Source organism: Meleagris gallopavo, chromosome 5 (genome assembly GCF_905368555.1).
Source record: "Meleagris gallopavo chromosome 5, MGAL_WU_HG_1.1, whole genome shotgun sequence".
Taxonomy (NCBI): Eukaryota; Metazoa; Chordata; class Aves; order Galliformes; family Phasianidae; genus Meleagris; species Meleagris gallopavo.
Genome location: NC_139408.1, coordinates 23,076,188 through 23,091,753, shown reverse-complemented (window position 1 = coordinate 23,091,753; position 15,566 = coordinate 23,076,188). Strand labels below are relative to the sequence as shown.

The window sequence follows — 15,566 nt, the reverse complement described above, 5'->3', positions numbered from 1 at the left end:
CTGCAAAGGTCAGACAACTGGCACACCTCAAGACCTAATTATTTCCAATTCCATCCCAACAGTTTACAATGTATGAAAACAACCACTTATCACACCAAAGCCTTTCAGTGAAGGCTGTGGTGGCATAGTGGCCAATTCCATTGAGATGACTCATTCTGTCTGCAAATCACCTTTCTACTCTGTTCTTAGAAAAACAGTTCACCCAAGCAATACCAAATGGCAAAGATTAATGCTTTTAGTACACTTCAAGCTACCAAGGAAAAGCATTAATAATATCTGGTTGTTTTTTTGTTTTTTTTTTTTTTTGACAGAAGCAAACATAGCAACTCTAATAGCAACCATGTTACACAGACTTTGAATGGTCTCACGCACAGGGGTTTGTTATCAAAAGCTCTCCAATTAAAATTTTTTTAGAACAGACAGAACAAGGAACACTGCTGCAATGCTACTACCTTTTGATCCCAGCAGAGTACATATACTACTCTGTTATCTCTTTACAATGTAAAGATCTAAAGATGAATCCTCCCTGCTTCATGGCACATTGAACAAAACCACCCATGTGCTACTGTGAAGAAAGTGGTAACATAAAAAAAAAAACAACCTTGAACCCACCATACATCATGCACAGGAAAAAAGATTCATGTACACAAGAGCTTGATTTTTATGTGACAGAATTCAAAGCAGTCATCAGCAAGCCTTCCCTTCCTCCCTAAAAACAAAAAACCTCCTGAGCAAATGATTGAAGACAGCTGCTGCTTACAGGGAGGAGCTCAAGAGATAAGCCAGGAAATAAGTTCTGATAAAGCAGACCAGTTTTTATTTGTAAAAGTTCACCAAAGTGCATTGAAAGTGATGAACAACTACATCAGCCTTGCTAGAAAATAAATTCAGAGCAGACAAAATTCAAGTTAGCTGGAAATTCCCTAATGCTTAATATGAACAACATGCGGATCTTCTATTTTAATAGAGAAGCTAAACTCCTCAGTATAAAGTAAACCTTCTTTTGAGAATCTGTGAAAGTCAGCCAAACCTTAGATAGGAGTTATCTACAAAATAAAAGCCTTACTGAAAAACAACAGAAAGACTAAAGCTGTCATGCTGCAAGAGTTCGCAAAAGCAACTGCACAGATGAAAAAAGGCCAGATCCAAAACTAGAGTAGATAAAAACTGCCATGTAACACCAGAATCGCTTCACCAAAGGCTTTTTTTTCCACTAAGCTAATAAATCCACACCTGCATTCTGCAAACACCAGTCACCCATTCAAAAATGACCAGGATCAGAGTGAAAGAAGCATAGCAAAGCAGGACAGCTTAAGAACAACACATGCAAAAATCAAGCCTATTTTATGGGAGCAAACTGTAAGCGTAGTTTCATCCAGGGAATCTGAGAAAACAGCAGCCAAATAGTCTTTTTGGGTTCTTTTAAGGCGTAAGTACCACATCAACCCAAGAATAAATGCATAAGCCAAACACAAATGGAAGACCAGACTTGCAGTTGGAATAAGCTGAAGTCTGAAGAGACCTCAAACCTCAAGTTTCAGAGCAGCCTTCCGACAGGTGTGAAGAACAAACAACCTCAGTAACTAAGAGATCCAATAATTTACAAGCAGGAGAGCCCAATTACTCATAAAAAAGAACAAGCTCTGACAACTTCAGAACATTTCAGTTCTAGTAGAAAGACTAATATTACATGAAGTACAATAGCAACAAGGAAATCAAGATGTTTATCAAACACCTTGATGTTTATTTATGCCCTGAGCAAGCTTACATACTGTAAAATAAACAGATAACAGCTCCAACTGCGTTTTGTGAACACCTTGTACTCACCTTACTTAAAGGCTAAGTCACCTTCACAGAATAACAGCAAGTTCCTACCTTAAAACAGCCTATCTACATCTTTGCAGACGTGTACTAATTTCTTGAACTAATTTGGATACCACAAACGCTTCATACGTGAACGTGTTCGCACTTGATGTTTTTCCTTCAGGGACTGTCCCTCATTTTTCAGACACCGTGAACTGACTCAACCTCTTGGAGTCATATGAAAAGAAAACAAAGTAAACCCAGAGACTTAGAGCTTAAGGACTACCGTGTTAGCCTGCTCAACGCATGGAGAAGTTGGGATCTCTTCAGAGAGCGCTGAGCACAGCTCCCGGAGGGGAGCTGCCACACCAGTCACCGACTCCTTTGTGGCCAAGCTTTACTCACGCTTCAGAAGTTTAATCCCTTACCTGAACCAGTCCGAATGCAGGAACTGCTCTCCACTACCTGGCTCTGCAAGATGGGCAAGGAAAAAAGACTCAGAGCCTTTAAGTATAGAAAAGAGATGCAGCGCAGGTAGAGGTATTACTTCTGCTACCTTAGGTAGGAAGATTAACTTAGTTACTGGATTATCTCTTGGGGGGTTTTGACTAACAATGGAGCTCAGAGAGCTTAAAAATACTCTCCCTCTCAGCACAAAGGAAATTCACAGTGCACTGTACCAAAGCCGCCCAGGCCAGAGGTGGAGCAACGCAGCAGCAGCTGCTGCTATTACAGACACCTGAGCTACCCCAGCTGACGAATGGCTGACCACCAGAACAAGGAACTGCTCCCAACCAGTATTCTTCTGTTTTCTTGTTTTGGTTTTAAATCAGGATGACCCAAAATGGTGTGCATCATCTAGAAGATGAGGTGATGGCCTGGTTGTGGTCCAAGGCACCAGACAAATTCTGAATATGGAAACTCAAATTTTTCTACAATTGGCAGCTTTGTTTCCTTAACAGTTTTCTCCCTCCAGGGCATTTCAGGACAGCATGCTGGGCTGTTTACAATTTTGGAAAGAGCAATACACAGCCCAGCCCCAAGCCTTCTGACTTGCTCTGCGCCAGCTGTCCTTGAAGAAGCCTCAAGAATTCCCAGACTCGGATCAGTATGAGCCCACTGAGACTTTACAGATGCTGAATTGCTAGGAAACCATGGCAAAGCAGCAAACCGGTAACATTTTGGAGTGGCACAGGACCCCAAGAAACTGCCAACAAATAGGTGAGGACTGAAATGGAATTTAAAAAGCGCATGCAAGTAGCCTGACAGAAAGGAAGTCAGGATATTTTATGCATTATGCAGCAGTACAGTGCTCCAATTAGATGCCTCAGCACTTTACAGAGATCTCGGTCCTATTTTCAACATACACACTACTTTGGCATTAACAACTTCGTGGAGAACCTGAGAGTACAGCTGGCGATCAGAAAATGCTGTTTATAATGGGAGTTCTATCCAAAAGATGACTCAAAGACCTTTTGTCAGGTGTAAAGACTTTCGGAATGCATTGGCTATCAAAGCGATGCGGTCTCCGTAAGTTACGGGCCAGCACCAGCATCGTATATTGCAGTACAAGAACACACGTTTTGGGGAAAAAGCAAACAAAGCTACAACTTTAGTGAATGACAAAGCACGTGACCAACCTGCAAAAGCACAAGCAGACTCAGACCATTTGCACTGTGAACAGCCCCACACTCCAGCCATGCCCCTATCCACCTTGTAAGCCCATAGCTTCTATTTTCAAGATGTCTCTTCTCAAGTGAAGCATCCAGTCACTATCAATAAAGCGTGCCATTTCATTTACTCTAAATTAAGCTTCAGGCTGCAGGCTTTGAATATCAACACATTATTTCTTAAGCAGTTCTCATGCAGCGTTGGCAGTGATTAGGATAAGAGAAAGATCCACGCAAATGTGCAAATATAGGCAGGAACAAGAGAAAAGGATTCAGAAAAAAGTTCAACTTCCATTGAGCTGTATGGAATAGTACAATGTTCTCAAGAGTATTTTGACTGTATTTAATAAATATCAGTGATAACTTAGCAATCCCTCCCTTATACATGATAATAAGATCAGCCATGAAAACGGTCGATAAAGTGATACAAACTACGGTTTATACTTGAGGTTTTCCCCCTCTGCAATATGGGGATAATGATGCCAGCATCTTCCTAAATCACACAAAACAACACATGTAAGAAACACCAGAGACTACATCCTGGTTAGAAGACCACTCAATTCCACCAGCAGTTTTATTAAACACTGATTCAATTCATACCAAGCACAGTGCCGTTCCTTCTAACCCTCCTCATGTCTCCACTTGAAAGACTGAGCAAAATAAAAAAAGCTTATGTAAAATCAAAACAAAATAAAACAAAAAAAAAGCTGATTTGCCCTCTCTGTGCCGCATCAGCCCAGCTAAACAAACAAGAGAAGCCAAGGAGTCCTAGTTTGGTAAGTAATCGAACTACACAGCAATGGAATTCAAACAATGCAATAACAAGAAAATCAGTAAAAATGGGTGACATGACTCATACCCAGAATAGATCCTCTGATCTAAACTTAGAGCCTCCTGCTCCTCCAAAGCTTGTTCCATGCTCAGTACTGAGCAGCCAGAACACATGGATTTCTGAGAACGTACCTGATCAGCTGCACAGTTAAATTTCCTCTCCACACCACTATTTGTCTTCCCTTAACTCTACCCGCACCGCCTCTATTTAAGCTGTAGGTGCATTCTCAGAGATTTTGCCTCTTTGTGGGCTTAAAAAAACAAAACAGAAAAGGTTTTTCATGGAGACAACTTCAATAGTCCACAGAGGTACAACAAACAACTTCCTCAAGCACAGCTAATCAAAACGGCGAAGGAAGCAGAGTGCTTTCTGTTTCTACCCTCTGTGCCACTGATTATCCTTAAAAAACAAGCCAATGAAATAAAACACACCAACTTAAGCGAAGACACTGGAAATACTGGAAAGTTCCTGACCTCAGGCTACTAAAGAGCATAAAGCCAGCCCTCAACCCGTCTGCCCTAAAGTGTCAGAAGAAAGGAACGTAAGGAGGAGGATAGAAATCAAGTTTGTGATCTGAAGTCTTCCTTTGACCGAGGCCAGAGAGATTTGAAAAGCAACTCCAAAGCACTTCTTCTGCAGATGCACGAGATACACTGTTCTAAGATATATCTGCAACTCCGAGCACTTTCACATAAATCACAATAGGATCGTGAAAAAAAACAAACAACTAGCATTAGTGCTTCTTGATTAAAAAAAAAATCATAATTGTGCTTTAAATTGGAACTATAAGCAGCTCAGGAAATTTAATTAAATCACAAAGACATCAGTACATTGTCAGTTTGAGATACTGTATGACAGCAACAGGGAACTGACTGCCAGCAGAATGTTAATTTGTCTTCCCAGTCTGGATTAAATGAGTATCATACTCTTAAGAGAACTTTTAAGTGAAGAGAAGTACATTTAATTGCTAGCTATTTACAGCAAAACTATCAGGAAGCGGAAGAGAAAGTTGCAGATATCAACTTCTGAAGGTCAGCAAACTGATGGTAAAGATGAGAAGGGAAGTTGCAAAAAAAAAAAAAAAAAAAAAAAGAAAACAAGGTAAGTGATAAGCTGTGTCTGGTGCTGGATGGCTCCACTGCCCTGTGGTACTTATTATGGAGCACTTTCATGTCTACTATTACTATTTCCACATAAGCTTCAGGACTTCTTGAGAAGATACTAGCTTCAATCCACAAGCTAGGAAGAGAATATATAATTTTACAAAGCTATAAGAGATGTCACACAGGAGACGTGAGGAAAATGTGCAATTCAAGGGGAAGTATTTCATTCATTCAAGACTGAGCTCAAGGTATGTCCACCTTAATGAAGCAAGGAAGAGAAAACAACTGGAAGTGAGAACATTTTTTCAAAAAACACAGCCTCATGTGGTTTTCCTGTTCACGTGGAAATAATCAAACACGGTAACAAGGCAAAAAGCAAAGGTTAGCTACAAGAAGCTGAAGTCTTTATGCACACCTTTCCCCTTCTCTGTCTCTGAAGGTGAGAAAAAAAATAAGGCAGTGTCAGGAGCAGGGGTCAGAGACTACTCCCAGCAATTCCACGCTGCACAAGGTGGTGAATTAGCACCGCATGCCAGCAATGGGCAGCAGGCAGAGGTTGCTCCAGGGACAGCCCAAGAGCCCACCCCAACAGTACCAGAAGCGGAGGATACGAGGACTCTCCACATTCAACCTTAGCATCTCACCACCCCGTGTGTCCTCACACAGCTCTCAGAAAGCAAAGATCCTGGACAACTGGTACAGTCAAAGATCCCAGCAGCCAGCATTAAACTTAGCAGGCACGCAGGACTCCTCTGGTTTTAAGCAACCTAATCAATAGGTCTTTCACTAAGTAATTGCTATACAACTGAACAACCTTCAACTTTAAAAGTTCTAGTATTAATCTCCTTTCACTGCCCTGTTACTTTTGAAAACAATAGCTCTTCTGCCCTCTAATCATTCACACTTCGATTCTGTCACTTCCCTTGCTAGACAAGTGCAGGATATTAACAGAAGAGCACACAAGGTAACTATTAACATGCACTATGCCCCTTATCAGCTTTCCATACCAGCACAACATGGAGAAAAAGAAAGAACAACAACAAAAAAAAACACGTTAATGCTATTTGTCTCAAGAGTATTAAAGAATATTAACATCAGTGACTTTTCAAGTGTTCCAAATTCACTTTGTTTGCCAACCAGTGCACAGAAGATATTTAAGTCATTTTCCAACAGTTTCACAAAAAAATGATGCAAGAAAGGAGCAAATACTCAGATCCTAGCCAATGGCTAGTGGGGGTAGTAGTGGACTGTATTACTGTTCCTCTTCTTTACAAATAGTCATTGCAGTTGCACAAAAGTTAAAATTGCTGCATGAAAAAGCAGAAAACAAGCGACCAAGAATCCAGAGGGTCAGCTATGACTCACAAAAGGGCAAAAGAAAGAAAATTAAGGAGAAACTGTCAGCAAAGTAAACAATTTGCCTAACTCCCCAACAGCAAAGCCTGAAGAGGCGAGTCCACATATCTGGATCCAGGCACATTCTGCGTTCCAAGCACCAGAAGAATAAACACCAAAATGCTAACAGAGTGCCACATTCACTAATGCCCACACTGCCACAAGCCAACAGGTGAGCACAAGGTGCCCAGACATCACCTCACCCCACTTTCAGAAAACTAACCCAAACCAAAGCTGAGCAGCACTGTAACGGGCTAGCAGGGAATGTGTATCAGGAACAGGTCACAGCCAGGTCCCACTTCAGCATTCCCATCAGCAATCTGAAAGAGGATGGGAGTGGCAGCGGCTAAGAGGCCAGATGACATTTGCAATGGCCACTGAACTAAGAGGGTGGGGCAGTAAACAAGGGCAGCACAGAAAAACACAGTGGGCTCCATAATGCAGAGCTCTGCAAATGTTTCGTGTGGAGGAGAAGCAGAGCAGCACGGAGCGCTCTGCCTGAGCACAGCTGCCCTCACCGAGGACTCACTCATACCTCGATAAAAGCCTGCTGTGAATCCATCTGCTACAGCAGGTTAACGTTGAAGTATACACCGGGAAAAAACAGCAAGCGACCATCCCAAATGACCCTTGGGAATGAATAAGCCTTTTTTAGAGCAGAAATTGTGTTGCCCGCTTCCCGGGGGCAGCACAAGGAGAAACACTCTCAGAGAACGTGGAGCACTGTGGGCAAAAGCAGGAGTCGTTTCGATAGCAGGCGAAGGACCGGGCTGCGCTCCCCCACGAGCACAGCGGCCTCAGGGTCAGCGGCGGGGACACACGCCGGGGCCTTTCACACCCAACGTCACTTACACGGCGAACGCTCCGCACCGCACGGCGAAACACTGAGGAAAAGACCCGAAAACGCAGCCCCCACGGCTCGGCGCTCCAACCCGCAGCCCCCGCAGGGCTCGGGCACCGGCGCGGGGCTCGGGGGTGGCTCGAAGGCCGTACCGGGGCAGCGCGCACCGGGGGCACGGCTCTCCATCCGGGCACGGCTGCCGGGGGCCCAGCAGCGCCGCCGCGCTCCCCCCGGGTCGTCCCTCCCGGCCCCGCGCCCCGGAAGCCGAGCGCTTCCTTCGCGCGGGCCGCGCCCGCCCGCCGCTAGTGGCACGGGGAGCTCGGCCCGAGGAAGGGCCCCGTGCGTAGGCCGCGGGCCCGGAGCTCCCTCACAAAGGCCGCGGCCCCGCTCCTCCCGCCAGGCTCCCAGCCCCGCGCGGGCCGGTGCCGCAGCCTTCCGGGGCCCTGCCGCGGGGACGGCCGCGCCCGCGAGCCCGCCCGGGGAGCGGCGGCGCGGCGCCGCGCTACAGCCGAAGCCGAGCCGGGGCGCGGGCCCGGAGCCTACCTGAGGCGGGGGGCCGGGCCGGGCAGGCGGGAGCGGCCCCCGAAGCTCGCTCGCCTCCGCCGCCGCTCCGAGCTCCGGCCAGGCCAAGCAGCCGAGCGCCGAGCCGGGGCCGAGGAGCGGCGCCGAAAGGCGGCCAGGCCCGAGCAGCCGAAACTAGAGCGGCGGCAGGCAGCGCCGACCGAGCGCCGAGCTCCTCCAACGGGGCCCTTTTCGCGGCCGCCGGGGGGCGGCAGAGAGGCGGGGCGGGACGCGGCGAGTGGGGCCGCCCTCGACGGGGCCCCGCGACCCTTAGCCGCGCGTCCCTCCCGGGGCGAGATGCTGGGGCTGCGGCCGCGCGCCTTTGTCCGCATCCCGGCCTCAGAAACGCGCCTCACACACACGGCTAAGTCACGGGCAGCCAGCGCTTTAACGCCTCCCCCAGCCTGTCTGGAAGGAAGAAATGCCCATCCCCTCCTGCCCCTCCAGGTATATACCAATACCGCTGCAATCCCAGCTCCTGCCGACACCGCGGCGCCCGGAGGAACCGCTGGACCCCGAGGTGGGCACGGCTGCAGGCTGGCGTTTAGCAGGAATTTATACCTGCAAACCAGAGAGAAATCTCCGTGCACCTCTCCGCTTATGAACTCAGACATGGTCCCACGGGGAGGTTTAATGCGTGTGAAATGCTGTTCAAAAATCAATTGTAAGTGGTTTGGGTTACAAAGTGGCATAGAACTGTTGCTTTGTAAAATAATGCAAGGCTTACAGATTTATCATAGTTATCACCACAGTTTTCCACATTTCTCCACCAATCTCACGTTACAGCCATCGTCCTCTAAATTAGGAGGAAGGGGTGTCTATGAGAGTCACAACGGCAATGATTCAGCAGTTAATGACACCTACAAGGAGATGAAGAGAAGTTCTGAATGCCCCCCGAAACGAACAGAATTTCTCCTCGTCTCACATCCCTTAGTCTTGACTGATTTAAGAGGAGGAGGCATGCTGGTCTCTGTATCTTCTCAAAGGGACAGCGAGAAGCCTTCCTGCTGCCACAGCGCTAGCTAAAATGAGTGAGCAGCAGCTCCTGACGAATACGACAGGCTTCAGAGTCCATTGACTCCATTTGCTCATACTCCTCCTCTGCTGGCTCCACGTGCCCCGCGGCGGGGGCAGACCACACGTCCAGCCCGTGCTGCAAGGAGATGTTGTGAAGCACGCAGCAGGCCAGAATGATGTGGCTGGATTTTTCGGGGGAGTACTGCAGGGTGCCTTTGGAGCCATCCAGGCAGCGGAATCGCGATCGGATGGTTCTGAATGTCCGCTCAATGATGTTGTGTGTGGCAGAGTGCGCCATGTTGTAGCGGTATTCTGCAGGTGTCTCAGGGATGTGCAGGGGGGTCATCAGCCAGGTGCGGAGAAAGAAGGAGCTGTCACCTATTGGCAGGGAAAGGAAAGGGCACAGGTTACAGACCTATAGCTCACCATCAGTTTCAGATCTTTGTCCCCGGTTTTCTTGTTATGTAGATACAGAATAATATATTTCTCTGGCTAAAACAGAAAATGTGAAGGAGCACCGAAAACTCTGGTTTACAAATGTGACAAATAATAAAATAAAGATATTCTGGTTGACAAAGGGAGGTCTTGGAAGAACGTGACATAGCTGTAAGAGAATCTCTTTAAAACATAATACAGTGAAAGTATAACTGGGCTAGGACCATAGATTTGGTGGTGGATAAAAAATTGGCTGTATGGTCATAGACAGAGGGTTATTGCTAATGCGTCTATGTCCAGTCACAAGCGGTGTCCCCTCAAGTCTTGGGACCAGTGCTCTTCAACATCTTTATCAATCACATAGACAGTAGGACCAACTGCACCTGCAGCAAGTTTGCTGATGACACCACGCTGAGTGGTGCCATTGACACAACAAGCGGAAGGAACGCTATTCAAGGGGACCAGGACAGGCTTGAAAAGTGGGCACATGAAAACTTAATGAGGTTTAACGTGGCTAAGTGCAAGGTGTTGCACTTGGGCCGTGGCAATCCCAGATACGTGTACAGGCTGGGAGAAGAGCTCATTGAAAGCAGACCTGCTGAGAAGGACTTGGGGTCTTGATGGACAAAAAGCTGGACATGAGCCAGCTGTATGCTCTTGCAGCCCAGAAAGCCAACTGTATCCTGGGCTGCATCAACAAAGGAGGGCCATCAGGGAGAGGGAGGTGATTGTCCCCCTCTACTCAGCTCTTGTGAGGCCCCATCTGGAGCACTGAGTCCAAGCCTGGGGCCTTCAGCACAGGGAAGGATGTGGAGCTGCTGGAGTGGGTCCAGAAGAGGGCCATGAAGATGATTAGAGGGCTGGAGCACCTTTCCTACGGAGAAAGGTTGAGGGAGCTGGAGAAGATTTAGCCTGGAGAAGATTCCGGGGAGACCTCACTGTAGCCTTCCAGTGCTTGAAAGAATCTTTTTAAGGAGGGTCTGATTGATAAGACAAGGAGGAATGGCTTTAAAGCTAAAAGAGGGAAGATTTAGGTTAGAGGTTAGAAGAAATATTTTGCTTAGAGGGCGGTGAGGTGCTAGAACAGTCTGCTCAGAGAAGTTCTGGATGTCCCATTCCCGGAGGCATTCAAGGCCAGGCTGGATGGGGCCCTGGGCAGCCTCATGTGGTGGGTGGCAACACTGCCCACGGCAGGAGGTTGGAACTGGATCAGCTTTAAGTTTCTCTCCAATCTAAACCATTCTATGTTTCTATGAATTTAAAATTGCATAATTCTGCTTAGGTAGGTGTTGGATACTGAAATACGAATGAATGAAATGAATATGCAATAATCAGAGTAAATAAAACAGACTGGAAGTTACTGTTATGGATTTCCAAGAGGATAGCCCAAACTGAATCTCAAGCCTCAAGGAATTTACAAGAAGGCAGTCAGAAGTAAACTTACCACCAGTGCCAAGAGGCTCCGTACTCCATGAGGAGCCAACAGAAAGCAATGACAAAGAACTGACTTACCCAACAGCCAGCCATCCTTGTGCAGCTCGGTTTCAAACTGGCTGGTAAGGGCTGCCTGCTGCAGCACGGTGCAGTCGGGCATGCTGCCGGGCCAGTGCGTCTCAGCGCTCAGCAGGGCCCCCCTGGCATCGCACACCATCAGGCAGTTGAGGGAGTGGAGGCCCTTCCGGTTCACGTAGGACAGGTCCTCGGCGTTGGGCGCTTTGATCGCCACGTGGGTGCAATCCACCACGCCCAGCACACCCGGCATGCCTGCCAGCGCGTAGAAGTCGTCCTTCAGGCTCCGCACCGCCGCTTCGTCCTCAGGAAAGTGAATGAACCGGGGAGCTCTTTCCACGAGCGCCTCGGTGACGTTAGCAACACAGCGGCTCATGGAGGCTTGGCTGATGCCAATAGCATCCCCCATGCGTGTCTGGAAGGAGCCGGAGGTGTAGAAGCCCAAGGCGGCCAGCACCTGGGTCTCGGGGCTGATGGCTCGGGAGCGCTGCGTGGGGCGGGACAGGCTGGCTCCCAGCAGGTCCACCAGGTAGCAGATGAACCGCCGGGGGAAGCCGTACGTGGACACCAAATACTCATCCGTGACGTCCTCCAGCTTGAAGCGGTCCAGCGTGCGGTGCCCGCGGCCGTACAGCAGGAGGTCGCAGTCCAGCACCGCGATGGGTACGGCCATGCCTGCGGGTCGAGGGCTCCCGGGGGCCGCGTCACGCCGCCCGTCCCAGCGCCTGCACCTGCACGAGGCAAACGGGAGGGAGGCTAAGCACAGCTTTTAACGACCGGCCTTGCGGACTCCGTCCCCATTTTCCTTTTATTCGGGTTACGCGGCGACTCTTTTTATTCCCCGCTTTCTAGAAGCCCCGGGAACCCCGAGAAGAACCCAGCCCTTACCGGCCTGGGGTGGCTCCCGGCCGCCGGGAAGCCCGAGGCGGCGCAGGGCCCAACCCAGAGGCGCCGCCACCGCCACCCGGCGCTGAGGAACGGATCACGCCCGGCAGATTCGCCGCGCGGCGGCCTCCCGCGATCGGGGCGGCGCGCCGCCCGCCGCACCCGACCGCGCCTCCCGCCTCCCGCTTCCCGCGGGGCCGGGCCGCCGAGGGCCGCGTGTGGAAAGTGCGGCGGCGGACGCTCAGGCGCCTCCTCCCTCCCTTCCGTCCGTCCCTCCCTCTCTCCGCCCGCAGCGGATGAAAACAAACAGCGGCCGCGATGGTGACGACGGCGGCGCGGCGCGGGCCGCGGCTGTGAGGCGGGGCAGCCCGAGCGCCGGGACCGAGCGGGAGGCGGCCGCGGGGCGCTGAGGGGACGCCGAGCGCGGCGGGGGAGCGGGGCCCCGCGGGGCGGGCAGCCGGGCCTGGGCGCGGGATGAGCCGCCCCGCCGCCAGCACTGCCGCCCCCGCGCAGGTACCGGCCCGGGGCGGAGGGACGGGGGGCGGGGGGCCGCCGCGCTCCGGCTTCGGGGATCTCCGCGGCGGAGGCGGAGGCGGCGCGGCGGCGGGCCGGGCCCGGCCGGGCCTGGCGGTGCGTGCGGCCTGCGGCTGCCCGGGGGCACCGAGGTGCGTGCGGCCTGCGGGCGGCCCGACTCCCTCCGCCCGGTGCGCCCTCAGCGCTGCCCGTTTCCCGTGAGGTGTGAGGGTGTTTCGGGGCGGGGGGGCTCACGGGCGGCCGCATCCTTCGTCCCTGTCTGAAGAGGGACTGCTGCCTCGCTGAGCTGCGGTTGGCCACGCAAACGAAGTCTGGGGTAAATCCAGATGATCGCAGGAGCAACGTGAGGTGGTGGAACCGTCCTGTTTGCAGAGAGGGATGAGGCGTTGCACTCAGCCGGAAGCCCGGGAGGATCAGGCAGGGTCCCCCGGATTTCTTTGGGGTTACATCAGCCCAACTTTCCCGACCGTGTGTGCACACTGACTGTGTGTGCACGCCGAGCTAAGACGTGACGATGGTGCTGTGGTACGGGACATGCAGCCGCACACTGTGTTCCAGCCCGTGCACTTCGGCCTGACATGCAGTGCCAGGACAGATCTTTGTGCTGACACATCTGTACAGCTCAGGGAAGTACAGAATGTAACTGGCAGTCAACAGGAATTACTCCGTTTTGTTTCTAAGCAGGCGGAGCTGGCAGGGCTGGCTTTAGTAAGGCACTTCCTAAACTGGGAAGTCGTTTATCAGTTACAAAGTTCTGATAAGCAGGAAGAAGATGAGTCTTTAGTAGTCAAAACTTAACCATACAGTGAACTACAGAGCCTTTGATTTCATCAGAATGTTTGTATCATATGAATCAATTTTCCTCCTAGAATCTGCTTGTCTATGTTTTTTTTTAACTCCTAGACCTTCAGGAATGAGTGCGACACACCTTAAGTTAGCACTGTTCCCTTCTCCCTCCCTGCCTTCTCCCTGGGTTTTCAGCAAACCTGCTAAGAAGGGGAAATGGAGATTAACTTTCAGTAACTGCAGTGGAGGTTAACTTTCAGTCTGTAGAGCTTGACTCACAGGCCTGGCCTTGGAGCTGATGTCTCCATCGTGAGCTTTTTATAGTTGCTTATTAATGCGCTGAAAATACCTGCTTGCACTGGCACTTCTTGATCATTGAAGGAGATCTTCTAGGAAAGCTCCCTTGGCAGCCAACCCTATTTATCAGACAATCTATTAAAATTTTCCAAAACTTTCATGTTCATTTTACCTGAATGATTCAACAAGGATTTTCTGGAGCTTTACACAGGACACGCTCAGATGTTGGATTTGGGTCCTGTGTTTACGAAATAGTTCTGAAAAAAACAGTGGGAGTAGGGAACCCAGTGCAGGGGCATGGTCAGGCAATGGGAAAATGAGAACTGGGCTGAGAGCAGCCCACCTTAGAAGCTGTCACTGCCCCATGCTCTTTTCAATGTCAGTGTGACACTGTGGGACAGAAACACTTGAACAACTATTTAGCGTTGATAAATAAAGGAGAGCGTTATGAGTTAAAGTTGTAGCAGCCGTAATGCAAACTGAAATCTCAGAGGAGACGTAATGGAAACAGCCTGTATGTGCTTTTCCCAGCATTAATGCTAATGCCCACTGTGTGTCGGGTGTTTCGGCTCCTTTCTCATTTGTGTGTCAAACACTCATTACACACTTAATTCCCAGACATGAAAGCTGTACGGTAATGCAGGTGCTCACAAGCACTGCTGTGCACCTGTTCTGTGGCACTGCTACAAGTGCCTGCATGCAGCAGGCTGCTGGCAGTGGGCACAGCGTGCTGGGAGCTGTCCTTCTCGGGGCTGAAGGGGACGGCTCTTGCAGGCTGTTGCATCATGCAGATGAGGTGCCATCACCTCATGTTCACGTGCCCTTCTCCTTGGTGAAGGAGACTGCAACTACCAGTGGAGTGTGTAAGGCACAATGCTTTGACTGCTGGGTAAAGCTCATATTCTTCACTGCCTCACAGCATTGTAAGAGAGTGAGGCTTTAGCTAAAAAAAGCCACATGTGGCATTTGTCCTTTGAATGTTTTTCTCAGACTTTTCCGTTTAGAGGAAAGTAGAGACAAAGGCATGAATAAATAGGGCGTGGAAGTGGACACTGCAGAAGGGCAGCAAGAAAGTCAAAAGCTGTGTGGCCGTGATGCTTGGTTTACCTGTGAGCAGCCTGTGTGCAAGGTTCAAGCAGCACAGTTTCTGTTTGTTTGATTAAGGAATTCTTTGGTTGAGGGGGAATCAGTCATCTGTGCATTTTTGAGCAAGACTAAAGGTCAGTTCCTTCTGCTTGTTATTCCATGTAAAATTCGATCACGTTGCCCCAGAGTGGAGCATTGCTTGAGTGACTGACACTTAGCAAGGACCCTGCTGGCATCACAACCTACAGGACTGAAGAGTTGGATGAGTTTGGTCAAAACAAGTTTGACAAGTTTCCTTCACATTCGGGTCAGGCCGTAGCAGCTAACCTGAGGCAACCAAGGCATTTTTGTAAATAAAATGTTTGCTGTGGTTCTAGTTCTGATTCTTCCAAGAGTGATCCCAAAGGTGAGCGCTGTCCTAAGCCCCAGCAGGTCACGCATAACCATCAGAGCACCCCTGCAAGAACAAGGAGGTGCTATCTGCCCAATGCCAGGTCTTGGGTGTGCCAGGGGCTGAGTTCCAAGGTGATTGTTGTCCCTGAAATTACAGCTCCCTGACGTGAAATCCTGCCCAATGCTTGCTACTGTGCATTAGGCTCTAGTGAGTCAGCTGTTGTGGCATTGGGAGCTTGAGGTGAGGGTATGAGCCTCCAAATGTTTTGTGGATGTTATACAAAGCTTGGGATCTTGCAGAAGGAATTGTGATTCAGGTGGAGCAGGGCAGAACTGTAAAGCTCTCATCTTCTGAACCCTGCATCTCAGGTATGTCTCTGAGGGCTACTTTTCTCCCCTCTGGAGTTATTTGGGTACAA

General features: G+C 49.8%; 3 protein-coding genes across 14 annotated transcripts in view; 1 reads left to right on the top strand and 2 right to left on the bottom strand.

Moving 5' to 3' along the window:
* AMBRA1 (autophagy and beclin 1 regulator 1) overlaps positions 1–8,337 on the bottom strand; it is a 124,778-nt gene extending 116,441 nt beyond the window's left edge. For 5 of the 6 annotated variants that reach the window (XM_085224711.1, XM_085224712.1, XM_085224714.1 and 2 more), the window contains exon 1: positions 8,188–8,336. The gene's annotated coding sequence lies outside the window, so the exon portion shown is untranslated. Of the gene's footprint in view, positions 1–8,187 lie in introns of all 6 variants that reach the window. The other variant, XM_085224716.1, reaches the window with a different exon arrangement.
* A 466-nt stretch (positions 8,338–8,803) lies between these two features.
* Positions 8,804–13,213, bottom strand: HARBI1 (harbinger transposase derived 1). Of its 2 annotated transcripts, none has more exons than XM_085224727.1 (3): positions 12,820–13,213; positions 11,170–11,897; positions 8,804–9,600 (listed from the first exon to the last, which is right to left on the bottom strand). In XM_085224727.1, the coding sequence occupies exons 2-3, from the start codon at positions 11,837–11,839 to the stop codon at positions 9,224–9,226; spliced, it is 1,047 nt and encodes a 348-aa protein (XP_085080853.1). In that variant the 5' UTR covers positions 11,840–11,897; positions 12,820–13,213; the 3' UTR covers positions 8,804–9,223. The 2 variants fall into 2 exon arrangements, with proteins under 2 accessions (XP_085080853.1, XP_010709651.1); XM_010711349.3 differs by lacking the exon at positions 12,820–13,213 and adding an exon at positions 12,055–12,294.
* The window catches only part of ATG13 (autophagy related 13), a 25,655-nt gene continuing 21,784 nt past the window's right edge, over positions 11,696–15,566 (top strand). For 5 of the 6 annotated variants that reach the window (XM_085224723.1, XM_085224722.1, XM_085224721.1 and 2 more), the window contains exon 1: positions 11,696–11,829. The gene's annotated coding sequence lies outside the window, so the exon portion shown is untranslated. Of the gene's footprint in view, positions 11,830–12,315; positions 12,565–15,566 lie in introns of those variants that run through there. The other variant, XM_085224719.1, reaches the window with a different exon arrangement.

Excerpts from the sequence above, each read along its gene's own strand:
- HARBI1 (XM_085224727.1), bottom strand. The coding sequence starts at position 11,839 with ATGGCCGTACCCATCGCGGTGCTGGACTGCGACCTCCTGCTGTACGGC. Across the intron at positions 9,601-11,169 it reads CAAGGATGGCTGGCTGTTGG|GTGACAGCTCCTTCTTTCTC; the intron begins GTAAGTCAGTTC and ends CCCTGCCAATAG.